At 43.7% G+C, this 27,248-nt stretch overlaps 2 protein-coding genes across 5 annotated transcripts in view; both read left to right on the top strand.

The window, feature by feature from the left end:
* DPH3 (diphthamide biosynthesis 3) overlaps positions 1-27,248 on the top strand; it is a 271,923-nt gene that overhangs the window by 98,359 nt on the left and 146,316 nt on the right. The gene's annotated exons all lie outside the window — the stretch shown is intronic.
* Positions 1-27,248, top strand: part of RFTN1 (raftlin, lipid raft linker 1) — a 203,402-nt gene that overhangs the window by 91,233 nt on the left and 84,921 nt on the right. For all 4 annotated transcript variants that reach the window (XM_050779561.1, XM_050779559.1, XM_050779563.1 and 1 more), the window contains exon 4: positions 19,039-19,147. In XM_050779561.1, the coding sequence (XP_050635518.1) occupies positions 19,039-19,147 (109 nt within the window). The remainder of the gene's footprint in view (positions 1-19,038; positions 19,148-27,248) is intronic.

Here is a 27,248-nt window from a genome sequence, read left to right on the forward strand (position 1 = left end):
TATTTGGCTATAGCTTTCGTAGAGTAATGCCTTACATGGTCCAGAGACCAGGACACTAAGGAACTCTGTGGACATTTATCAGGCAACTTTTGGCCTAGGACTGGGATGGGGGCACATGGAGGAGCTATAGTTAATGCAGAGGCTACAATTCTAAAATTCTTTTGGAAGGTGGAAAATGTGTACAGTCAAAGTTACCCTTGAAAATCTTTTGAGGTGCCCATAAAATGTAATACTGTGGCATCTCTCTACCTGACCAATGCATATTGTCCTTCAGGACTGAATCAGATTGCTTTTCCAACAGTGAACCCCATGGGGAGGTAAGCTGGTTTGGGTTTATAGTGAGTATTCATTGGAATCACACCTAGGGTGGTGAAATGTTTGCACCTAGGGAGGCGTTTGTGGGAATTGACATTGAGAGAACAGGAACTCCACGTCTCCCTTCTAGAGTTCATTCTGGGGCACATCTGCCTATTGAATAGAGTAACTGGCACTGTTTTAAGTGGTCAACATTTATCCCTTTTAGTTGGATTTTTCTAAGGTAAACGTGTCTATGTAATCCACCATGCAAAGATGACTCTAAGGAGCTCCTAGATTTCAAGAAACTTATCTATCTACTAGGGAGTTGCAAAATATATTCTGCATTTATAATTTATAATTGCCCAGCTAAGTCTACAGGTCTTGGTTTGAATCTCTAACCTGAAATTCGTTAGTAAGAGTGTTTTAGAAAAGGAGGCTCTGCGGCTCTCATTTGCTCTGGGTTGGGCATGATGGGTAGATTGGAATAGGGAGAGAAATAGTGGGAAGGGCCTGTCCATTATTGACATTGTGGAACAAGTGGAACGTGGTGTCCAAAGGGAAACAGTGGGAGAGCAGGCATGAGAAGTCTGGGGGCCTGACGCTGGAAACAAGCCTGGGGGAGGCTGTGTGTGGAGCTGTGGTGAGCCCCTCAGGCCAGGGCCCACTTCTGTAGCTGCTGACTTAGCCAAGGCTTGTTCTAGTCCTTGTTCTAGAACAGATTCCTCCAGTGATCCTTAGCAGAGATGCAGTGGGTTGCTGAGAGCTACAGTGAGCTGCTGCATCCCAAATTGACCATATGCTTGGAGTCTGTGAAATGTTTCCTCTTAGGCCATATCAGCAAGCTGTACTCAGCAACACAGATGACTCACTGAGTCAGCCTTGACCACCCAGGGTCAAGTGATACAAGAGAAACAATTCTTTTGGCTTTTGCTGTTTTATTTCCAGGAAAGTAAATCTCAGATAATGCTCAGCCCTTATCCTTTGTTTCTCCTCTTGAGGCCCAGAACCCAAAATCCTGAAGGCTCTGTCTTTATTCTAAGACCGAGCTTGCAAAATCAGATCCCTACAGCGGCCTGGCTCATTGAATGGGGACTCTTGGGAAGCGGTGAGTCAATGCCTCACCTCTGTCCTGTGGTTATCAGGTGTTGCCAGGTCTTGTACTTTTTTCAAGAAAAGCCAGAAATCTGGGTTTTGATGTGAAAACTTCTCTTTTAGCCTCACTTTTCCAAAGTAGCATTGTTTGCCCCTAACCCATGCCACTGGCTGCCATCTTGCAGCCTCTGAGATTTCTGTGTAATGCTTACTTCAGTAGAGGTAATCATGCACCCTTTGAGCTGCTCATCCTGCCTTCGACACACAGCAATTGCTGGAATCTCAGTCTCTCCTGTTACTGTGTTTTAGATGTCTGCCCACCTCCACTCCCTTTGCTAAATCCTCTTCCATCTTTGGATTCCCATTGCTTGCTCAGAGTGCCAGGCCTTGAATAGATGTTGCTCAATAGATTTTGCATGAATTGAGTGGGATAAAACCATGCCCTGGAATTTTGCTACAAATTTTCACTAAAGGACCATAAATTCATTATAAGATAGATCTGTCTTTGGTTTACATATTTATCAGTAACAAAAGTATATCTTGATAATGCAGCCACATAGCACAGACCTCAAGTAATGGAACAGACAGACACCCACCCACACACACACACACACACACACACACACACACACAATCCTTTCATTGCCAAAATAACAGTGATTTGCCACAAGAATAGATGTCCATTATTTTTCACTCTTCTTTTTCTTTTAAAAGGCATTCAAAGGATGGCCTTCAAAGAAAGGAAATCTTTGCAGACCTTAAGTGAAGTACAAATGCATTATATTGCCTTTTTTTATAGCCTACAAGATAATATGAACATTTTCTTTGGCATTTGAAAAGGGCAAAATTGAGAAAGTACAAAATTATATTGAAACTAAAAAGAAAATCCTTTAAAAAATTATAGTCGAAAGTGTCCTCTTTAAGTGGCCTTGTGTCTCTTCATGTCTAATTTTTACCAATTACCTTGACTCTTGGGAGAATTATAGGGCTTCTAGAAAAAGGTTTCATAATTAAGCGAAATACACAGGGGGTAGGTAACGCCTACTGGGGTGTGCCCTAGAAAACGCTCACACGCGAGGCCGAGGATCAGCCCTGGAGTGCGCTGATTGTTGGAATCACACGTGGGGAAGAAAGTAACGGTGGGTTTAGCACTGATTGATGCATGCTACTGTGATGGGAAACTGCAGCCGCCGGTTTATTCCCAGAGAGCAGACATTGAGGAAGGTGAATTCAGAGCTCTTGCTTAAGGCAGAGCGGGGAATGAGAAGGTGTTTGTTTAGCTAGTGGGTCATTATTTTGGATTCCGATTTAGGAAGGGTGAACACCCGTTGCTGGCAGCTGCCCCTCCTTTCTGGTGTCGTATCTTTCCTCATCAGTTTTCTCGAGCTTCCTGAGGGGTGTGGAGGATTTGATTAGCTCTCAGGGCTGCCACCGTACCCCCTGAGGAGCTGTCCAGCATCACCAAGACTACCTCAATTTATTCCTCCTATTTTCCCATCTCACTCTGGAGTGACACCCTTTTTCTGGTGTGTTGAAGTTTCAGGATTCACCGTTAATTATTGTGTTTGCACTTTCCAATCTAATATGCCAGCGTAAAGCCACGTTCTCTTGGGGGAAAGAATTTTTTCCAATCCACACTCCTAAATGGCTTGCTGAGTTACTCTTATTCTCTTCCTCCAAAGCATCAGCCTTATCCTGGTGGAGAGAACGAGAGACGTGCATGGTTGGTATGAGAGCTCATTTTCCCCACTGCTGTTCTACAGCTGTCCTTGATTGACCTGTGTCTTTCCCCACATTTTTTTTTTAATTTTTTTGTTTCTTCTGAGAGAATTAGCACACTAGTGATTTCCAACCTCTCCCCCGAACGATTTTGAAATGACAGAGAACAGCAAGCAGGTACCCAAACAAAAGCAAAAGCACTAAATTTCTTTGAAATTTCCTGTTAATCTTAAAACTCGGGTGAATACTTCACTACCATGAAATGTCTATATTTGTTTTTTAAATAAAATAGAGGTCTCCTGTACCTACATGTACATACAATCTTTAAATAAAAATTGACTCTCTAGAAAGATTTATTTGGTAGCATTGCAAGGTAGACTACAGGGACACTTAGACATGATTTTGAGAATCGTATGCATACAGTGTAGGTAATTTAGTTGCAAATAATTTTACTAAAGCATTTGAGTTTTCTATTTATATGTCTATCTCATATGAAATATAGGAACTCAGATTGTCTTACTTTAAATCTTTGTGGCAGTCTTGTATTGAATAGTCTATCTATTCAACTCTGTTGAATTGAAAATTGAAATTTTTTCCTCTTTGTCAATCAGAAGTAACTTAGATTTTTTTGTGTGTGTTTTTCAAGCTGAAAAAGATATAATGGGCATTACCAGTGATGGGTCCTGGATAAGACTAGTAATAGAGTTTTACACTTTTAGATATGAATGCAGAAGTAGGTGAGATACAATGTTCAGATGCATATAAGTACATTATTAGTGATTTAAGTGTTCTTGAGATTTTGATATAATGGTCGTCTCTAAAATCTATCCAAATTTTATATTTTAAATGATTGAAAGATTGAACCATTTACAAAGATGTAAATGCTATAAAAATGCTATAAGTATATGAAGATATGATAAATATGAGTACATCATTTCATTCACTTCCTATTCATCGACCATGAGTTGCAACTTAAAATGGCTACAAAGACTTTAAAAACCCAATTAGCAACTTGTATTCACATAACACCTGTTTCTGAGAGTCTGAGAGCACTTTGCTTCATTCCTGTATGTTTTCAGTATTATAATTAATTCTCACTATGTCCTCATGATGGTTGTTTTTGTTGTTAATATTTGTTAAAAACATCATTGTGCTTTCAGCAGAGGTTTTAGACATGCACTCTTTTGTAACTGAAAGGTACCCTGATCTTCCCTCATTCCCCACTTCTTATTTTATGTCTAGGAAAATGAGGCTGAAGAAGTTCTTAATGACTTCTCAGTTCTGAAGTTTGGAGTGGGTAGTGGGAGTGTGTGGTGAGTATAGAACTCAAGTTCCATCTTGAGACTCATGGCACAGAAATACATCGTCTTTCAACTCAGAGGCCCCAGAGCTTATAGAAACATCCTCAGAGAATTCTGAGAATTTTCTGGGCTTTGTAGCATCCTCAGTCCCCATGGCTACACTGTGGGGCGAGAGGCTTTGCTAATTCCCCAGCTAGTTTCAGAATATAGGGCTACTACTGCAAACCACTTAGAGCTCCCCAAATGGCCCCATTCAGCAGGCTGGCTGGGTCTTGTCAGTTTCTGCACCAAATGATTATATGTAAATAATGGTTCTAGGATTATCAGTGTGTTTTTTTCTCTCTGCTCCCTAAAAACAACATAAAAATGTATTTATTACATGTCTGTTGGGTCCTCTAAGGTAGCAGTCTTTGTCAGAGAGAATGAGATGGACACAGTTCCTGCTCGCGGGGAATTTGTAATATATTGCTATAGTTTAAGTCTCCAAAATTGCTCCATCAAGCAACCTGGATCTCTTAGGAACATAATGCCCCTTTTCTTGTAAAGAACATTTATGTGTTTGTAGGTACTTCTTCATATGATTTCTCGTTTTTGATAACAGCCATCATAGCTACCATTTATTTACTGCTGTGACTGGCTGGAGTCCGTGGTCATTGCTTCATGATATACATTATCATTATTCCCAAAAGCCAAGATGAAAGAAATGAGACTCAGAGTGGTACTTGTCCAAGCCAGTGTCCACACATGTCATGAGTGGAGAAACCAGGTTTCACATTGGCACTTGTCTTCTAATAGCATTCTTCTTTAATTGTTTAGCTCTGAGGGTTAAGGTAGGTAAGGGTAGAATTTCTCAGCCTTGGTACTATTGACATTTTTGTGTATGGGACTGTCCTGTACATTGTGGGACATTTAGCAGACTCTCTGGTGTCTACTCACAAGATTCTACTAGCAAACCCCCCATCCCTGCGGTTGTGACAGATTCCAGACATTGCCTAATGTCTGCTGATGGGCAAAACTGCCCCCATTTGAGAACCAGTGGGTTACTTAGGGAGTAAGACGGGGAGTCTAACTTTTATTTTCTTCTAGGTAGCCACTTTTGCCAAGAGCACTTACTAAGTTAACATAACGTTGCCATTGAATAAATGCCACCTTTATTATAGTTAGGATTTCTATATGTACATCCCAATCTATTCCTGATTCTTTATTGTTTCTTTGATCTACTTACTGATTTTTGTGCCAGAACCGTGTTATTTTGATAATAAATTTACAATGTATGTTAACATCTAGTAGGGCACTATTCTTTTTTTTTTCTTTCTTTCTTTTTTTTAGACAGAGTCTCACTCTGTCACCAGGCTGGAGTACAGCGGCGCAATCTCAGCTCACTGCAACCTCTGCCTCCCAGGTTCAAGTGATTCTCCTGCCTCAGCCTCCCGAGTAGCTGGGATTACAGGCATGCGCCACCACGCCCAGCTAATTTTTTTGTATTTTTAGTAGAGACGGAGTTTCACCATGTTGGCCAGGATGGTCTCAATCTCCTGACCTCATGATCCGCCCACATCGGCCTCCCAAAGTGCTGGGATTACAGGTGTGAGCCACCACGCCCGGCCAGGGCGCTATTCTTTTTTAGGATCTTGACAACTTTTGGACATTGATTTTTCCATATAAAGCCTGAAGTAATTTTCTTCGGTTCCTAGTAACCTCTGTTGAAATTGTAGTTATATTAACATACTAATTTAAGAAGAATTTCCACCTTGTGTTTTCAAGAACGTAATGTTCAATATTATTGTTGGAGGTAAATTTTATTTCAGAACTTCATAATAATTCTGGAAAATTCTATGTACTATGTAAACAGTGGTTATTACCAAAGTGGGGTAGACATATTTAATGTTGAAGGAGAACTGAGGTATTCATTTTTATATATTTTATTGAAAAATTAGGAAAGAGACCGGGCGCGGTGGCTCAAGCCTGTAATCCCAGCACTTTGGGAGGCCGAGATGGGCGGATCACGAGGTCAGAAGATCGAGACCATCCTGGCTAACACGGTGAAACCCCGTCTCTACTAAAAAAAATACAAAAAACTAGCCGGGCGAGGTGGCGGGCACCTGTAGTCCCAGCTACTCAGGAGGTTGAGGCAGGATAATGGCTTGAACCCGGGAGGTGGAGCTTGCAGTGAGCTGAGATCCAGCCACTGCACTCCAGCCTGGGCGACAGAGCGAGACTCTGCCTCAAAAAAAAAAAAAAAAAAAAAAAAAAAGGAAAGAGATGATGTATCATAATATTTAGCATTCAGGTTGAAGGTGGTGTCCTGGCTTGATGTGTACGTCAGAGGTCACCTGTGCTGTGTGGAGCAGGAGGGGCTGCAGAAGGGCTTGGTTCAGGGAAGCACTTTCAACTGAGATGTCAGTGAGGTGAATTAGTGGATCGCTTTTGGTAATTTTAGCTAAATTAACTCTCATGAAATATACACATGGCTTTAAAAATTTTCTATGAAGTGATTGTAGATTGAAGAGAATACCAGTAATGTAAATGTAAAATCCTCTCTCTCTCATGCACACCTGCAGAAATGGCTACACTGACCCATCTCTCCCTGTAAGAGCTTTGTGGGACACAGTGTGAGATTAAAACACAATGTCGGGCCGGGCACGGGGGCTCACACCTGTAGTCCCAGCACTTTGGGAGACCAAGGCAGGTGGATTACGAGGTCAGGAGATCGAGACCATCCCGGCTAACACAGTGAAACCCTGTCTCTACTAAAAATACAACAAATTATCTGGGCATGGTGGCAGGTGCCTGTAGTCCCAGCTACTCGGGAAGCTGAGACAGGAGGATGGTGTGAACCCAGGAGGTGGAGCTTGCAGTGAGCGGAGACCGTGCCAGTACACTCCAACCTGGGTGACAGAGCAAGACTCCGTCTCAAAAAAAAAAAAGAAAAGTGGATTATAGTTCCATTATTCTTAACAATGAATCTCGTTTCAAGTGTATATTTTGCCTTGAGGTATTAGCTATTAATAGTGTGAACTCACTGTGATCATCATTATAAAATATTGCTTATTTCATCATTTCTCATGTTTACGATTTTCTGTTTTGTATGTTTTGTTTTATAACATGTGTAAGATGTTAGTACAGTGGTACTCAGGAATTTTTTTCTGGCAGGCTGTGTGATCAGAAAAATTTGGAGACAATTGATCCACTCAGCATTTGAGACTCGCTGGAACTGGTGGTTCCTGAAGCAGTCAGAATCTTGCTACTCAAAGTGTGATCCATGGACCAGCAGCAGCAGCATCACCTGAGAGTTCTTAGAGATGGAGACTCTCAGGCCTACCCAGACCTGTCGAATCAGAGTCTGTTCTTTAACAAGGTTCCAGATGATTTGTACACACATTAAACTTTAAGAACAGATTTAAGCTGTGTTTTCCTGTAACACAGCCATTAGCCATGTATAGCCATTTAAATTGTTAAAATTAAGTAAGATTAAAAATTCAGTTCTTCAGTTGCACTGGCTGCATTTCAGGTGCTCAGTAGCAAAACATGGGTAGTGACTATTTTACTGGACTGTACAGATATAGAACATTTCTCTCACCTAACTCAATTAGGGGGTATAGGTGGGATGTTTTAGAAAAGAAGAAAACAATCAGCAAAGTTTAATGTGGAACATGTGTGTTCAGTGCACATAGAGAAGAGGTTTCTTGTAACCTAACTGGACAGGGCCCATGAGAGAGTCTTATGAACATCATTCCTATGTTGCTTTGCTAATTATTATCCGTGTGTTTTTTAATAATAGCAAAAAGCTATTATTGCTATTTTTGTTTGCAGATATGTGACTTTTCTGAACCAGTAAATGTCAGGCAGACTGCTTTTATTCAGTGTTCTATTTGCGTTAAAATATTATTAATTATGCATCGCTACTAATATTAGTTCTTTCTACATCAGTCAATGTAAAGGAGGGCCTTGCAGCATCGCAGAGAAAGCAGGACCCTCCCCCAGCTCCCATTCTGTGTGGCTGCTCTCCTCTTTTCTGTAGCCCAGCTCGCTGGGGATTGAAATTCTTTCACAACTCCATTAGACAGGGAGCACCGAGGCAAAGTTTGTCTGTTTTCCTCTTGGTCTTTACAATTAACAGTACACTCCTTGTAGTGCACAGTGGCTGATGGTTTGTCTCCCAGGGAGCCAGCCCTGACAGTAAGCGGCGAGATAGGATGATTTCTCTAGAATAAATAGCAGGATCGGATAGTTAAATGTCCCCAGTAATGTGTCCCCAGTAGGCGTGCACAGCTCCCTGAGAGAGTGTGTGGTGGGAGTATCATTTGCACATCTCCCCCGTCATGTCCAGAATATTCCCAGAGATATCAAACTCTTTTCAACAGAAGTGCTGAATGTCTTTTGTGGAAGGGGAAGGGAATGTTGGAAGAAAGGACAATGACTCATCTGTGGGTAAATTCTCCTCCTTCGTTGTGCTTCCTACTTCACAACTCCCCTGGGGGACCCTATACTGAGGTGCGTTATTTAAAGATTCGCTAGGATTTTTACTTGACTATTTTTTCTTCAAGTATTTCTTCAGTTTTGCTGTAGTGGAAACTTTTAACTCCAACAGCCTCATTGCATTTGTGTAGATTTGGTTCATTTTGCAAAGAGGGTTCATAAAATTATGGGAAACCTTTTCCCTATTGTACTGGGAGCATCTTTGGGAAGGTTCAGGTTATTCCTCTGCCCACAACCACCACCAATTGCAGGGACAAGAAATATTGCCCTTCCATCTGCCCACTCCCTTCGACAAAAATCTCAGCACAGTTCTCATTGCTGCTGTCCTAAAATATACTTCCCCTCTTCCTGCATCATACACACTGCCGCCTGCTTCGTCTTCCCAGAATCTGTCGTAGTATCTTTCTAAGGCCACCCGTGACTCTTCTGTACTTCACAGTTAAGGCGAGTACCATCCTTTCTCACTAACTTTGTTTCCCACTATTCTGCCCCGGTCACTGCAGAGCCCACAGTCACAGACTCGTTCTAACAGTGGATTCACCCACACATTCCCTAGGCTTGCCGTGACAGCCCCTGCTGAGTTACAGGCAACCCGCACCTTCACACACCTTTTGCCTAACTGACCTATTTATTATTTCCATCATATAACTCATGCTTTTCTCAATCTAGGTCTTCACTAATTTCTGTTCTCAGGCCTAGAATGTCCTTTTATCCATTGTCCCATGACTAACTTCCATACAGACTCAAAGACTCAGCTCACACGCGCCTTGCTCCTTCAATTTTCCCCTGATCCTTGACACTGGAAATAATTGAATTCTCATAGCACTTCTGTTTATATACAGTCTATCTAGACTTGAGGGCAGGATCTAGACTTGAGAGCAGCGCCTTCAATCCCTCATATGTGGTCAGCAGCCAAGCAGGTGATGGATAGGTGAATGAATAAGTGGAGATTTTTATTGTCATTAGTTATGCATAAGTTAATGAAACTAGGAATAGCCTTCTTTTTCTTTCATTGACAAATCTCTTTCAGATCTATAGCTCAGTTCTCTCCCTAATACTTCTTTAAAAAAAAAAAAACTGTTCTGATTATTCTATCTGAGCTTGGTGTTGCTTTGGGAAACAAAATCTTAAAATTCCTTCCTGTTTCCCAGAGATAGAGAATTTGTTTCTGTCAACTGACATTTAGTATTTTTTTTTCCTGGCTGGAGAAGTGCCTAGTAATCTGTTTGTGTTTGTCACCATTTCTTTTGATTATTTCTAAATGAAGCAAAAATAACCCATTGATGAACTGCACATTCTCTCTCCTTTTCATAATGTCCTGGGAAAAAGAAGACATCGTTTAAACTGATGGTCTTTGAAGAGATCTAAGGGGTTTATGAGCTGAAATGGGATTTATTACATGTTTATTATTTAAAAGTTATGTGTATCATAGTTTTTAGTCACATACTTACTTTTTAGAAGTATAGTTTATAATAATTTTTCGACAGGCAATTGTTTTTTAGTGGCCTCATTTTAGATCTTCTCATGAGACCAAAATGCATATTCAACTTACTACTTGGCACTTTGTCATGATTTGAGGGTTAACTGTTTTGCCCGTGACAATCACCAATATTTAAAGCACTCATAAGCAGTAGCAGTACTTGTTACAAAAATGCTATTTTAACGTCTTAGGAAAGGGTTAGGTCCCACCACTGTGAGAGCAGAGTGAGGGGCTGTTTCAATGGGTCAGACAAGGCTGGGCACGGTTGCTCACGCCTGTAATCCCAGAACTTTGGGATGCCGAACTGGAGGATCACTTGGGCCCAGGAATTTGAGACCAGCCTGGGCAACATGGCAAAACCCTGTCTCTATAAAAAATATAAATATTAGCTGGGTGTGGTGGTGCACGCCTGTAGTCCCAGCTACTCAGGAGGGTGAGGTGGGAGGATTGCTTGAGCCTGGAAGGCCAAAGCTGCAGGCTTTTATATGAGAACAAAATGTCTAGATTATGTGCTTTGGTTTCAGAAAGAATCTTTCACTCATTGCCCATAGGCCTTTGAATGTGCGGCCCTCGTTTGGCCCTCTGACCCTTCCTCTGCCTGGAGAATGACTACACCACCCTTGGCAGATGCTGGGGTGGTGGTGAGTGAAGATCTCCAGGTACGTCTCTGAGTTTGCACACAGTTTTCATTACAGTTGATGTTTGTGTATGAGTAATGAGGTCAGCCTGACACAGAATAGGTGGTCTTTTAATATGTTCTGAAATAACGCTGACATCTGTGGCCAGTTGTGTTGACATTTGAATTTCTCCGGCATGTGGGCACGTAGACTCTTTGCTGTCTCCTTCCTTGCAGTTAGGAAAGGCTCATGTACAGGTGCTCAGTGTCCAAATCTACTTTCATATGTTTGTTTGACCAGCATTATTTAGTGTGTGTGTGCTTTTTTCACTTGTTCACATTCAGTTTTGGCCCAAGTTCTGGATATAAGGTGTTAAAGAAAGGAGGACTGTTTGGAATGACAGAGAAGTTCTGGAGGCCGGGTGCAGTGGCTGATGCCTGTGTTCCCAGCACTTTGAGAGACCAGCCTGGGCAACATAGGGAGAACTCATCTTTACTAAAATTCAAAAAAAAATTAGCCAGACATTGTAGCATGTGCCTGTAGTCCCACCTACTTGCAGGGCTGAGGTGGGAGGATTGCTTGAGCCCAGGAAATTGAGGCGGCAGTGAGCCCTTGATCATGCCACTACACTTCAGCCTAGGCAACAGAGTGAGACCCTGTCTCAAAAAAGAAAGAAAGAAAAACAAGTTCTGGAAATGGATAGTGATGGCAGTTGCACAACATTGCGAATGTACTTAATGCCACTGAATTGTACACTTAAAAATGATTAAAATGGTAAATGTTATGTGATGTGTATATTACCATAATAAAAAAAATTTAAAAAGTAAGGAAAGCAAGAAGTTGGAAGTAGTTTTGAGTTTTTCTAACCAGAGGAAGCACAGACCCCATTCTTCTATTTCATTATCCCTGGTCTTTTTCCTTGAAGGTTTATTTTCCTCTTAGAATACAAGAGTCCACATTACTCATGTCTATAAGTCATTCTGTCTATTTTTCCCTTTTCCATGGACTTGTTCAGTTATGTCCCAAGGAAAATCTCTAGGAGAGTGGCAGAATCAACATACCCTGCCTAGGAATAAGTTGAGATGTAACAGAAAAGTTGCAAAGGTATTACAGAGAATTCTCATATGCACTTCCCCACGTTTCCCACCACCGTTAATATCTTACATTACCATACTATGTTTGTGAAACTAAGAAATTGACATTGGTACTTCACTATTAATTAAACTGTAGATTTTTATCATTTTTCTGTTAATGTCCTTTTTCAGTTCTGGGATCCAATCCAGGGTACTACACTGCATTTAGTTGTCATCTTGTGATGGCTTTTTAAAACTTAATGGGGCTCAGATGTCTTAGTGGCTTCTCCATTGCCTCCAGCAATCAGAACAACTCTGCTTATGTGCATTGTTAAAACTGTGTTGCTACACTGTAAAGATCTGAGTTCATTTTGTCTTATTCATTCTTGATTTTCAGGAAATCACATCTCTGCCCATAGTATCTTTTTATTCTCACTTCTTTCAGAAAATTCCTTTGGAATGGTGAAGTAGAGCCTCTCAAATCTCCAGTGCTCTGTATAAGAGGGGGTCCCAAGATGTGAGATGGGTCAGAGCTCTTTTTAGTTCATTTTTCCCCAGGCCGTTTCTGAGAAATGACTCAGCAGCAAGATGATGATTTTTTTTTCAAGGAGCCAAGCTATTCTAAACCCAAATCAACATTTAAATTTGACAATCTGCCCAATTTATATGATTATCTGCTAGATAATCATATAAACAGATTAACAGATTTCTTCACACCTATTTGCACAGGGTATATGAAATCCAGTTTTCCTCTTGGGATTTCAAGAGGATAAGGAAATTGGAGAGATTATACATTTGTTAATTGAGGAAATTGACAGGATGTCTCATACCCTTCTCCTTGACTTGCTCCCTTGATTTAACTTCCAGGAAAACAAACATGTTCTCTTGGTTTTCTTCCTTCTTCCCTGGTTATTCTTTCTTTAGCTCCTTGGCTGTTTTATCCTCTTTTTTCCCCATCCTCTTCATGGTGGAGGGTCCCAAAATTAAATTCTTAACCCTTCTCTCGCTACATTAATGGAGATCTCATCTAGCCTCATGCTTTAAGTAATACCCGGAGGCTGATGACTCCCAAATTTATATCTCTAGCTGCCTTTCCTGCAGTCCAGACTGTTCTCCTGCCATTCAGACTTGAGTATATATATTCAAGTATATATATATACACTCAACCGTCTACCACACATCTCAACTTGGATGTCTTCTGGATATGTCATATTCAACATATCTGAAACTTGAGTTATCTTTCTTCTCCCACTAAGCCTGTGCCACCCAACCCTTCCCCATCATAGTTCTGGCAAAGTCATCCATTCTCCCAGTTGCTAAGGCAAAGATCCTTGGAGTCATCTTTATCTGCTTTCCTCCTTCCACACCCCACAACCTGTTCGTATGAAAATCTTGAAGGTTTTACCTTGGAAATATAACTGGAACCCAGCATTTCTCACTGCTGCTAGGACACTGTTGCCAACCCAGTCTAAGCCACCATCATCTCCTGCCTGGACCACTTAGAGGGGCTCCTGGCTGCCCCTTACAGCCAGAGAGATCCTTTTTAAAACTCACCATATCATGTCACTTCTCTGTTCCATACCCTCCATGGACTTCCTCTGTCCTTCTGAGTAAGAGCCACTGTCTTCACCGTGGCCTGAATGTCTGTACTATCCAGCTCCCCTGAGGCTCTCCAACTGTGTCTTCCTCCCTGTGCCCTTCTGCACTGAGCCCCAGCCACAGGGCTTCTCTGCATGACCTCAGCTTAGGGCCTTTACATGGGCTGTTGTTCCCTCTGCCTGGAGAGCTCATGCCCTGGATATTACCATGGTCCAGTCCCTTGCCTCCTGGAAGTCTTTATTCCAAATTTCACCTCTTCAGTGCAGCTATCCTGACCACCCTCATTAAAACCACAACTGTCTCCCTGCTGCCCCTGCCATTTACCTTACCCTGCTCTCTTTCTTTTTTCCTTTCCTTTTCTTTCTTCTTTTTCTTTCTTTCTTTCCTTTTCTTTTCTTTCTTCTTTTTCTTTCTTTCTTTCTATTTTTTTTTTTTTTTTGAGATGGGGTCTCACTCTGTTGCTCAGGCTGGAGTGCAATGGTGCCATCTTGGCTCACTACAACCTCCGCCTCCCAGGTTTAAGCAATTCTGTCTCAGCCTCCCAAGTAACTGGAATTACAGACATGCACCACCACGCCTGGCTAATTTTTGTATTTTTAGTAGAGACAGTGTTTTGCCATGTTGGCCAGTCTGGGCTCTAACCCCTGACCTCAGATGATCCTCCCACCTCGGCCTCCCGAAGTGCTAGGATTACTGGCGTGAGCAACCGTGCCCAGCCCTTTTCTTTTTTTTTTTCCAAGACTTCCCACCATTGGGTATACTCTGATAGGTGCTCATGCATGTCTGTTGCTTATTGTCTTTCTCCTCCTATTAGATTGTTAGCTCCATGAAGGCAGAGATTTTGTTTCTTCTATCTATTGATGAATGCTAAAGTATAGTACCTGACACAGTAGTAGTTTGGTCCATATTTAATGAATGAATGAGTAATTATGAACTGTGAAATGTGCTAGGAAGGAAAAGTAAGAACACAATTATAGATGATCATAATAGATCCGTAGCAGGTAGGATTTGTTGAGCCTGGATGTTGTACCTCTGTGCTAAGGGCTTTGCTTCTTTTTGTCCTATTTAATCCTTACAGCAATGTTAAGAGATAGCTCCGTATAATATCCCATTCAATAGTGAAAGAAACTGAAGCACAGAAAGTTTAATTGCCCAAAGGCTCCCAGCTGGTGTATTACCTACCTCTAGTTAGCTCTAGCACCAGTAGCCTCTAACTAGTAAATCTGTTGGAATTTACCAAGTTGGGGATGGTGAGTGATGGGGAAGCATATTTTATTATTAGTCATGCTCTCCTCAGAGTGTCTTTATTGAATTGGACAGTGCTTACTGTTAATTTCCAGATAAAGTAGGCTGGGTGGCGGGGGGAGCGGGGGGCTTTTGCTGTTAGTCAACCCTGCGTGCATCCCCAGAAATGCATTCTGTGTTTTCTTTTTCTTACTGTTTAAAATCAGATATCTCTGTCCTTTCCAAAAGGGGAAGCCATCTGGACTTCTGTCCAGGGGAAGTTGGGTGGTTTCCCATATTCTCTTCCAGGATGATACAATGACGTGGCCCTTTGGGGAGCATACCTGGTATTTCCACTACCCCATAGGAAGGTGGCAATGCCTGCTCAGCCGGGAGTTTCAGGTTAATGCTTCTTTCATAGAAACTAGGTTGATAGCAGAATATTTATTCCTTTGTCCTGTGGTATCTTGGACAGCCAGGCCACAGCCCCTGGAATTCACTTCTAGGACATGTCCACTTCTGTCTCCCAGGGTGGTCCCTGCCCTCAGGGACACAGAACACGCCTCACCTGATGGAGGCTGCTGTCAGATGTCTGGCTGAATTTTGTGGGTTTGGGCCTAGTCCTGGCCACCAGTGGGTGGCCTGTTCTAAGCATGAAACTGCCATGTCTTCCTCCCCAGGAACTGTATTTGTTTTCTTTTTTCTTTTTCTTTTTTTTTTGGTGTTCGTTTTCTATGCTCTGTAATAAATTATAACGAATTTCATGGTTCAAAATGGTACATATTTATTATCATATGGTTTCTGTAGTTTATCAGGGTTCTTTGCTTCAGGATTTTATCAAGCTGTAATATCAGTGTTGGCTGGGGCTGCAGTCTCATCAGAGCCTCAACTGAGGAAAGCCCCACTTCCAGTCTCCCTCAGTTTGTTGGCAGGATTCATCTCCTTGTAGTTGTAGGACTGGGATCTCTGTTTTCTTGCAGCTGTTAGCCAGGGGCTATCCGTAGTTTCTTGCCATGTGGCTCTCTCCTTCTTCCTGACAGCTTTCTTCTTCAAAGCCAGTAAGGGATTCTCTAGCTCAGAGGGAGTCATATAACATAAAGCCATGACAGGAGCGACATCCATCACCTTTACCATGTTTTATTGAGTAGACACAAGTCACAGGCCCTGCCCCGACTCAAAGGGCTGGATTGCCCAAAAGTGTGAACACCAGGAGGTGGGGATTTTGGGGAGGGTCATCTTAGGGTGTATTTGCCACAACAACCATGGTCCTCCCACCACCACCTCACTTCCCCACCTCCAGTGCTGAGAAGCCCAGAAACTCCCTCTGGCAGTCCTAAAGGACTTTGCTAGTGGATTTAATGCTGTTTTTCATAGGATTAGTGGCAAGGAGAGAGTTTCTGTGTGACTGTGCCTTCTGCCTTCAGCTCCTCCTCTGTGAGGCCACAGCTGCACCATCACAGAGTGCTGACTTCAAGGCTTGGCAGCCAGCATCTGTCCTCGAGGGGTTTAGGGATATTTCCCCCTTCCTGTCCCTTTCAGTCATTCTTCAGTGTTATAATCCTTTCATTTCAAATTGAGGAGCTAATTCTTAAAGGCAGGGGAATGCCTATTACTTGCTCACCTATTCCCCAATATGCATTGGATTTGCTTTTCCAAGAAACCATAGGCTGAGATGTAATTTTCCATGGTTCATCTAAAAAATTTGTAATGCCTATTTTTCTTGATCTTCTGTGCTCCTTTCAGTTCAAATGTAACTGAGTTAATTATTTGATTAAATGAACCAGAGCTTCCTTTCTTGTTATGGAACTTCTTGTTCCAGAACCAAAGATGGTACTTATTAGATTCTATGCTACAGATGATTCCCTAGAATCGATCTGGGCTGTGAGTTGCTTACAGACAGACTTGTCTTCCTTTTGTTCATCCTATGAACGTTGTACTTAATGGACACAGCATTGACTTGGTCTTTTCGTTTGAAAAGTTTTTTAGTCTATTCGTTTGAAATCTCAATGGATATTACTAAATAACCTCATATAGACTGACATTAGTTTCCATGTAACAGAGCAGCTGGATTTTAGATTTTAGAACCCCCTTCCCTCATCCTGATTTTTGTTGTTTGAGACCTCACGTGATACGTATGACAGTGTGTCTTGACCAAGTCTTCTTTTTCAAAAGTCTGGAATCATCTGCCTTAGTTCCTCTTAATAGGTCTTTTGTTTAGGGAGGAAATTAAAACATGAGTCTAGTCTCTGACCAAGTATTAAGGCAAAAAGGTTAGGGTTCAGAATTGGTTTATTCTTTTGGAATTAGTTTGTCCCAGATTGAAATCAGTTTATTCTTTTACATTTTGAATGTGTGCACCACAGTGCCCTACCTTTGGAAGGGTATGTTAGAAGGAAAAATAAAAATAAGCTATTGAAGTTTGCTTATCAAATCACAGTGGCACACTTGGGGAAAACCAAATCCTCTTTCATTTTTTTCACTTTTAAATTTAAGGTGAATCATACACAGATGGTTGATGGTAGCCTAATTGCTTTTAATGCTATATAAGAATCTTAGAAATTCATTTAAAATGTTACAGCAAATACACAGTTAGAAACTGGTGAGATGCATGTACCTCAGGAGTTCAGTGTGGAAGCACCTGCTGTATGGATTTTCTGGACAGTCCTGCTCTCACAGGGGCTGCAGGGGCCCCTCTTCGGTAGAGCAGCCTCGTAAGTGGGCCAGGAGGGCTCTGCTCCCTCCTCCACCAGTGCGGATGAGCTGTGTACATGACGAGCCCTGGACAAGGAGCTGGGAACCTTGGTCTCTAATTCCCACTCCCCAATACCACAAGCCACCCAGGAGAGAGAGCACATTCTGCCAGCCCGTAGCTGCAGTACCACTCTTGTTGCCATATGCCTGGCTGGGTCGAGGAATCCCCTTCAATTTCTGACAACCACGTGGCTTCCGCTAGAGTGTCGTACAGGAGCCCTGCCTGTGAATGGTTGTGAAGTGGTGGAATTTCCTCCTGGTGAGCTCTTGCTGCTGGCTGTCCTGAATGGGTGCAGTTCTGAACTGTGCTGTATCACAGGGATGTCTGTGTGGTGGTGCTTTGGAAGGCAGTCCCTGTGTGCAGAGATGGCAGGGTGTGCTGGGAAGCCTCTCCTTTGACAGCAAGACCGCAGGCCTTCACCTCAGACAGCCCTTTACACCCACACTGTTTTCCCAGAATTTCTTTTAGTTGCTTGGTAGTCTTTCTTTAATGCATCTTCAATTGCGATAGATTTTGTCAAATTGCCCTCTAAAGGGGTTGAACCCTTTTAAAGTCTTTTTAAAATTAATTTTTAATTTTCTAAGTGATATAGGAATATATCCTTTTCATTTAAAAATGAAAAAAATTAGGGATTATGGCTAAAGTCACTTTTGATCACCACCCCCACATCCATACCATAATCACCTAGCCCCAGTTCCCACATAAGCCCTCCCCATTCCCCAGGGGTACCTGCTGTTATTGGTTTGGTGTATGTCTTGCTTGTTCTTTTTCTGTGCCCTGGCAGATATAAACCAATGGGAAATAGACATTACTGGAGTGAGCGCTTGTATGTGTGTGTATGTGTGTGTGTGTAACATGTAAGCTGTATTGTACCAAACCCATCATTCTATAATGATGTGTTTTACACGATGCTGCATCTTGGAGGTCTTTCTATGATGTGGATCTGTATATATTAATTGAGTAGTTTCCATAAACTATTTTTCATCAGTGCCTTTTTGGCATTACTTTCAGGAAAGAATTTGGGGCTTCATTAAAGACCCAGTGATTCTTTTTTTAAAAAAAATAATATGCATCTGGGCACAGTGACTCACGTCTGTAATCCCAGCACTTTGGGAGGCCAAGGCGGGCGGATCACCTGAGGTCAGGAGTTCCAGACCAGCCTGTCCAACATGGTGAAACCCCGTCTCTACTAAAAATACAAAAATTAGCCAGGCGTGGTAGTGGGCGCCCATGATCCCAGCTATTCGGGAGGCTGAGGCAGGAGAATTGCTTGAACCCGGGAGGTGGGGGTTGCAGTGAGCCAAGATCGCATCATTGCATTCCAGCCTGGGTGACAAGAGTGAGACTGTCTCCAAATTATGCAAGATATTAATCTGTTTGTGTGTGTGCTTTTCTTTCTCTTCAGATCTCAGAAGAGTGATCTTCACAATGAAGGCTACATCTTGGAATTAGATTGCTGTTCCTCCTTAGACCACCTGACAGACCAGAAACTCATCCCAGAGTTCATTAAGAAGGTGAGCGCTGCAGTCAGGGTACCGTTGAAGAGGTTTGCGAGTGTTCACCTGAGTGAACAGGCAGGGAGCTGGCTTAGGGCAGAGGCCATGCAAAAGCTGTGACCTAAACCTTGGGCAGCCCCACAGGGGAGCAGCTGACTCCAGAGCGGACTCTGGAACAAGATGGCTAACCCCTCCTCCCCAGGCATGCAGGAGCCTGGGTCCTGTCTTTCCCAGCTGGAGTGGGGTTAACAGCTGACAGAGCTGCAGGCCAGCACCAGGCCTCCTTTCAAACCCTCAAGGTGATGTGACTTCCCAGACCCCACCTTCCTTTTATCTGTGGGTCTTCATTGCTGCAAGCCCCCTTCCCTTCCTAGTGTGGGAGCATGCCAGAGTCCTGGGCCACCCACATTCGATCGTACCAGGGAAAACTGCCTAGTTGTAGGGAATTCATATCTGCCCAGAAATATGTCTGGTTTTGAACCTTTCTTCATGCCATATGAGGTTTTGTGCCCAACCGTAGGGTCTACTTGAGTTTTAATAGGACATTTACTACAGAAGGAATGTCCCAGCCCCAAACTGGGGCTGAGTTCACTGCTTGATGCTTATCTTGTTCTTTCTTACCCAGTGTTCCCTAGTAATTGACAATTCCCCACCCCATACAGGTGATTGTGATTTGAGGTCCAATCAGCCAATTAGGGAATTTGTTAATAAATATTGTCAGCTGTCAGCTTTGGGCCAGGAATAGTACCAGATGCTGGGATACAGAGACTAAAACAGCCGAACTAGTGAGTTTTACCAGCGGGAAGTGGCCGGAGCTGAGGAGCAAGGGGATCCAGAAGGTACCTGAAGCCGAGATGGGAAGGATGACGGGGTGTCTTTGGGGATGCGGCTGTGCTCGGGCAGGCTGGGGAGCCCTCCAAACAGGGAACAGTGTACATGAGGGCCTGAGGCAGGAGGGAGCGAGAGGAATCAAAAGAACACCGGGGGAGAGTGAGGGTCGGGAGAAGAAGCCAGAGACAGCTGGGACTGGACTGTAAAGGCAGCGGGAAGGCGTTGAGAGGAATTTTGTAGAACAGTGAAATGATTAGGTTGTCCCTTTAAAGGAGATTTGTTTCCCTGCTGCCACCCTCCCTTCAACATGTATTGAGTGTTCAGGCTCCGGGGACTCTGGGAGTAGCCACTCATGTATGGCTCATGTGTGGGTCTATGGGCCATAGACCAGGAGCCGGATGATCTCTGAGGTCAGAATTTCTGGTAATTTTACGAGGATGAGGGAGGCTCTTTCTACTCTGGTAGAATTCAGATTATTATTTAAGAAATGGGGGGTGGGGCAAGTAGCTTTTGTTCACATATGCATAAGCCTGAGAACACAAGTGTTTTTATAACTGATGTAGCTTTCTATAGAAATAGAGCCATCTTTGTTTGGATTGCTGCAAATAATCAACTTGTATAGGGACATCCTAGAGATAGAATTTACCCTATGATCTGAATACCAGGAAAAACTCATTTTAGAAATGGTTTTGTAATTAAGACTCAGATGCTTGGAATATTTGAGGGGTTAGCGGGTAAAAGGAAGGCATGAGGCGCTGCCCACTCTCAAATATGCTCTTTAAAAACATGTGATTTGAGGCTGGGCACAGTGGCTTAGCCTGTAATCCCAACACTTTGGGAGGCTGAGACAAAAGGATTGCTTGAGCCCAGGAGTTTGAGATTAGACTGGGCAACATAGTGAGACCCCCCATCTCTGTGAAAAAAGAAAAAAAAGTCTTTTTAAAAAGCCGAGCATGGTGGTGCTTGACTATATTCCTAGCTACTCTAGAGGCTAGGAGAGGCGGGAGAATTGCTTGAGCCCAGGAGTTTGAGACCACAGTGAGCTATGATTGCACCACTGCACTCCAGCCTGGGTGACAGAGTAAGACCCAGTCTCTTAAAAGAAAGAAAACATATGAGTTGATATGAGTTGGTGACTTTGTCTTAACCAAATTAGGGCATTGCATGACTGACCCATTGAGACAGTGGTCCTGTCTCAGTTCTTCAGGAAACAGCCCGATTTGCGGGCTACTGGGGTATCGTTTCTGTAGTACCCAAGTGGAGATGTACATCTGTCCAATGGAAAATGCCTTCAAAGTTAGGGTTTTTATGCCCTGAAGGACATTAGCCAGTCTTTATTTTAACTTTTATACCAGCATTCTTTTTTCCCCACTGAGTATGTGTGTATACACACGTGTATCTGATGATTCATCAGGTAATTTGTTAAGTAAATGACACCTGCTCATTCTGTATTTGTAGAATAAGTCCTTAACACTGTCAGTAGGTTCTTGGAAACTGACTTTTAGTGAAACAGCATACAGAAGGTCCTCCATTTCATTCAATGTGGTTTAGTTTTAACCTTGAGAAGAAAATTGGTTTTATTTGTCATTTTGCTCAAAGTCTCAGTTTCCAGGAACCTATTGATAACATTAAGTGAATACTTATAGTATAAGAATTCTGTTCTTAACGTTTTGAAAATAATATGCTTTAAAGCCCATCATATCATCCTGCTACTGTTATACACTTGGTTTTTAAATAAGACAGACTGGACAGCTTGCACACCAGGGCAGCAGTGAGATTTCTGACCTGGAGTGCCTCCAGATGTTTATCCCAGAGTTCCATCTCTGTTCCTCTAAACAGAAATGTGGCTTATGGTCATTCCTGCCTTGGAGGAGCCAGGTGTGTTGAGGTTGCCCCTCCATTAGCCCCCGCATTGTCTGTCAGTGGACAGGGCTGGACTTGGAAAGACCCAGCATTTCTCGCTGTCATTGCTGGCTGTGGTTTTAGTTTCTAGTCCAGTTGCCATGACAACAAGAAGTGGGATAAAATAATGGGACTGGGCCCTCTTCCCCCTACTCCTCTCTTCTGTTGCTGGCCGTAATTTCTAAAGAAAATACCACCTCTGTGTGCAAAGAGCAGAGGACAACTCCATGTACTTCTCCAGTGCCCAGGGCTATTCCAACTGATGGCTGAATTTTACATGTGTAAATTTTTCTGTCATCACACCAGGTAGAAGACCACAGGTGCTTCCCAGGAAGAAGAACGCTAAAAACCATTTGTGGGTTTTTTTCATTGCAAATATTTAATGAATAGCTTTGGCCGTATTTATATATATGTAGTGGTGACACTTGTTAATTGCCGTTCAGTTAGGTCAAGATGAAGCTGTGTCATTGGTTGCCTTAGATGCAGTCATTGCTTTCTATCTGGGTCATTATTTTGTGTGAAATAATGGCTCCTATTCCTATGACAAGTAGATTCATCTTAGGATGAGATGGTAATTAACTCGTTTTGTCATAGTACCATCATGCAGGACAGGTTCATATTCTTCTCTGCAGATTAGAATTAAACTCAAAATGATTAGATTTTTTTATAAGAACAATGCCCCAGTATTATTTTTCCACCAAATGTTTTAAATTAGCAGAACCTTTGGATAGAGGACACGGAGAGGAGGGAAAGAAGATTTCATTATTTCTCAATTAGGAAAAGTAAAGTCATTTGTGTGTGTATCATGTAAAATTAGCTGAAGACGCCGTAATTTACGCCCCTCTCCATCATGACTTTTCAGAGAGTGTGAAGGGAGTTGTGTAAAGATGACGATGACTCCATTCCTTTTGATGTGGTCTGACACTTTCTCTGAGTGCTCTAGCTGGTCAAATGAAATCTACGTTACTGCATTTTGTTTTCTCCTGTTGTGTCCTGCTGTGCTCCATCCTACTGGCCCTTTATGGAAATTAGTTATTATGGACAACAGAACATTTAAAATGCAGAGTTATGGGCAGACTTGGAGACATTTTGTTTCTAAGTCCTAGAGCCGAATGCTTGAGGGATGAGGAATTGAGAAGCTGTGAGAGAGTGATGGTGCTGCCAGAGTTCCTTTGGTATGAGGGCTCAACCAGCCCATCAGGTGCACCCAGAGACTGTGTGGCTGGCAGATCCGTGGGGGCCTCTGGAATTTCGCACTCCTCAGAGCTCCCGGAGGATTGTAAAGCAGAGTGACACAGAATGAAGAGCCTACGTGTTCATCTGCAAATTGCTGTTCATTCATGAGAGCGTCTATGGGAAAGGCCTGCAGTTTGGAGAGCACCTTGAAGTTTTCAGTCATTGGGCACACTTTCTGGCATGTGCTTCTGGTCTCTCAAAAGTTCCGTGTGAGAGACCAGAATGACAGTGGAGTCTGCCTTCTAGATACCAGGAAGCTAAGCTCGAGGGGGCAGAGGGCTTTGTCCAGGGGCTGGAACTGCTTAATGATGGAGCCTGGATTAGATCCTCCATAGGAGAGGCACGAGTGGGTAGCCAAGGGGCTTCAGAGTGGCCAGAAGTTTCTTTGGCTAGGTAGACCGGAGAGAGCCTCGGAGAGGTATGAAATGAGGGCTCTGCAAAGTGAGGGACTGAGACTGGAGGAGACTGAGAGGCGAGATGGGCAGCTCTGTGCTATTGCTGGCGTGGACAGGAGCATGGGCTGAAGGCATAAGGCTGAGGAAGAGCCAAGTCCTATCTGGCTTGAGTGTGGGATGGACAAAGAGAGAAGGAAGCCTATTCTGGGTGGGCTTCCTTTGATTACGTGGAGCAGAGCCCTAGTCCGGCGAGCTCCAGTGAGTCAGGTGAGTTTACTGTAAAGATGTAGGGAATGGCATGGAGCCCCAGGGCAGAAATACAGAAAGCCAGGAGAAAAACAAACAAAAGTAAATATGGGTGTGTCTGTCTCTCATATGCTGCTGGCCCATATTTGTGTTTCTATGGTTTATTTACATTTAAAATGAGGTTTTACTCTGCAGAGGGAATCCTCTTTATGCATCAGGCAAATCTTATGCTGAAGGGCTCATGTCCACTCTACCTTTAACCCTCATCTCTCGCCTGTGAAGACTTATCCTCATTTGACAGATGAAACTGAGACACCGAGAAGCTATGCACTTTGCCCAAAGTTATAACTGCGCATGGCAGGAGTGGGATATGAACCCAGCCTGTTGGACCCAGAGACCACGTTCATGAGCTGTTGGCCATGCTACCTCTCCTGCATAGCTTGTCCCTTTGTGGACAGAGGCAGAGGCTGTCGGAGCCAGGATGTGAGGTTGAGAATAGGAGGCAAATGGCTGTAACACATGTTGGGTACATGGGGTCAGATGTTGGAGTGTCTCGAAGGCGTCCCCTCAGTGAAGGATGGGTTCCAGGTCTTGCTGCCCAGGTTCTGCTGATGGAAATTGCCTTGTCCTGCTTGCAGGAGAAAGCCACACTCTCTGCCCTTGTCTAGACAAGACATGGGGGCCTTTGCCTTCAGGCCCTCAGCTCTGGGCTCCGTTCCCCAGGTTGACTCCCTTTTGTGATGGAGCGCCTGACCTCCCCGATCAACTTAAGAACTAGGTTCATCTTGCACTGGCCCATTGAGCCTTTGCAGTGAAGACCCTCACTCTGCAAAGTGAGGGACTGAGACTGGAGGAGACTGAGAGGCGAGGTGGGCAACTCTGTGCTATTGCTGGCATGGACAGGAGCATGGGCTGAAGGCATAAGGCTGAGGAAGAGCAGTTGGCCGGGCACACTCAACGAGTGTGCTGTCCTGGATTAAACCAAGTACATTGTCCTTCAGAAAACCGAATGATGCTACTTATGCCTCAACCTAAAGAAAGCACCTTGACAGATGTAAACATCTCAATGGCTCCTTTTAATGAAACAGAATATCCCAAACCTCCGGGATGATGAAATTTCGCTTGTGTTATATAAATGACTCATCATTTACTTTCTGGCTGATTGTTGAGTATTCAGAGCTTCATTTCCACAAGTGCAGTGCAGAGAGTCTAATTTTAATTAGGGTAAGATGCTGATTCAGAGTGAAATGAAAATTATGTTAAAAAGGCTCTCCTGTGCTCGCTGCTCCCGAACCCACCCACAAACCAAGAGAATAGTGACATTTAAAACAGATGAACCTGGGGAGGGTGGGTGTTGGGGGAAGTAAAGGCAGAAAATGGAGTGTCATCCCAGCAATGAGTATGTCCTCAGAGTGGAAGACAGCTGGCGGCTGGCGCAGGCTTTGCGGGGGCAGTGGGGTGCCCTGCTCACTGTTGTATCTTCAGGACTTAATACATAACCATCAAGTTAATGGATACATTGAAAGAGAGGAATAATCACTAAACCTTTGGGTCATCGAAGGGAGAGAGGTGCCAAGGATGACACCTGAGTGACTCAGGTGTGAGATGGGGTCATCTGTAAGGACCAAGAACGCAGCATGAGGAGCCCTGGGGCAGAGAGGTGATGAGAACAGGGATGGTTGTATAGAGACTTGAGGGGTCAGGGGGACACTCAGGGAACATTCCAGAAGGCAACTGTGGTTGTTGGGTTGGGACTTGCAAGGAGGCCAGGAACAGAGATGTGGGTGTCTGAGGTGTCAACCCTGAGAGCAGGCAGGAATGGTGGTGAGGATGGTCATGCAGTGGTACACGCCCATCTCAAGGGGTAGCTTCCACTGAGCCTCTGCTCTCTGACGCCTGGTGGAAATATGGACCCAGAGTTGGCTTTATTTTAGAGAAGTTGGTAAGTTTATATCGTGAGGTTTCTTGGTTTTTCAGTGTAAGCAGACAGATCTATTAAAAAGACTGCAAGATCTAGACCAGTTTGTCTCATGCTGTCTGTGGTGAGGGACCAGTTTTTTCCCGATTCATAACGGAGATATACTTTGGTAAAATCCAGAGAAAGAAAAATAGCACTTTTCTGAGGTAGAGGGAGGAACAGAAGAGTGTGATATTACAGAATCCATGGGAAGAGCATGCTTTGAGAAGACATGGAGAATAGTATCAAAAGCCGGGAGGATGTCAAGTGGGAGGGGCCCACTGGGTTTGGCCACTGGTAAGTCTTGCAAGAGTAGTTGTCATGGTGTAGAACAGGCAGAGGCCTTCCTGCCATGGGCTTAAGTAAATATGTTTAGAAGGACAGAAGAGCAGTTTAAACAGGAGATTTGAGCCCCCACCCCATCTTTTTTTTTTTTTTTTTGGAAACATGGCTTCATTCCATTGCCCAGGCTGGAGTACAGTGGCACAATAACAGCTCACTGCAGCCTCGACGTACCCAGGCTCAGATGATCCTCCCACCTCAGCCTCCCACGCCCAGCTAATTTTGTTAGAGACAGCATTTCACCATGTGGTCTCAAACCAACAAGGTTTTACCAGGTTGGTCTTGAATTCCTGGGCTCAAGCGATTGGCCCCTCCTTGGCTTTTCAAAGTGCTGGGATTCCAGGCATGAGCCACCATGCCTGGAAGATTTAAACATTTTTTTAAGCTGAAAGATATTGGGAGAGAAGAGGTGATAAAAGATGGAGGCAGGTTCCAGGCGGGGTGAGATGGGAGGGGCACGAGGGAATGGACATCCCCTCCTTTGATGCTGGCAGGGGAGGGAGGAGGAAGGTTACAGGCTTAGATGTTCCTAATGGAGGAAAAAATGCAGGAGCTGCTGCCTGGAGCTGCTGTTTTCTTATGAAGTCCCTCTCCCACCCTGGCCTCTCTTGATCCTCTGTCCTCTTGCTATTTTTATTGGCCTGTGATCTTCCTGTTCTGTCCAGAGAGGTTAGCCGAAGTTAATTTAAGCTGGAGGGAGGGAAGGGGTCATACGCTTGTCTCAATCACTCCCCAAAAAAGGAGATACATTCTTATGCTTCATTTTTCTCCCTCTGCGGGAATCTACCATCCAGCACGAGTGGGTCAGGTTTCATTCACATTTCTCTGAACAAATCTTTGCTGGTAGTGTTTGGGAATACTTTAGTAAGCCGGTCTGGGTAATGCCCTGGTCACATGAAACTTAGAGTCTAGCTGAGGGCACAGACACGGAGCAGATGGGCACGCGAGGGTTGTAGGATCACAAATGGGTGAGTGCTGTCGAGTAGAACATGGCAAGGGGCCTGCCCCAGGCTGGCAGTGTTGGGGGCGTGCTTCATGAAGTATACATAGCAAGACCTGAGGGTCAACAGGGAAGGGAGGGTGGAGCTGGTGGGGACTCCTGGAGCAGCTCAGACAAAGCCAAGGTGGGAGGGAGCACGTTTGACTTGAGGAGCACAAGGGAGTTCACTGTGTCTTGCCTGCAAATGGCAGAGGGGCGAGTGAGGTGGGG

Source organism: Macaca thibetana, chromosome 2 (assembly GCF_024542745.1).
Source record: "Macaca thibetana thibetana isolate TM-01 chromosome 2, ASM2454274v1, whole genome shotgun sequence".
NCBI classification, from domain to species: Eukaryota; Metazoa; Chordata; class Mammalia; order Primates; family Cercopithecidae; genus Macaca; species Macaca thibetana.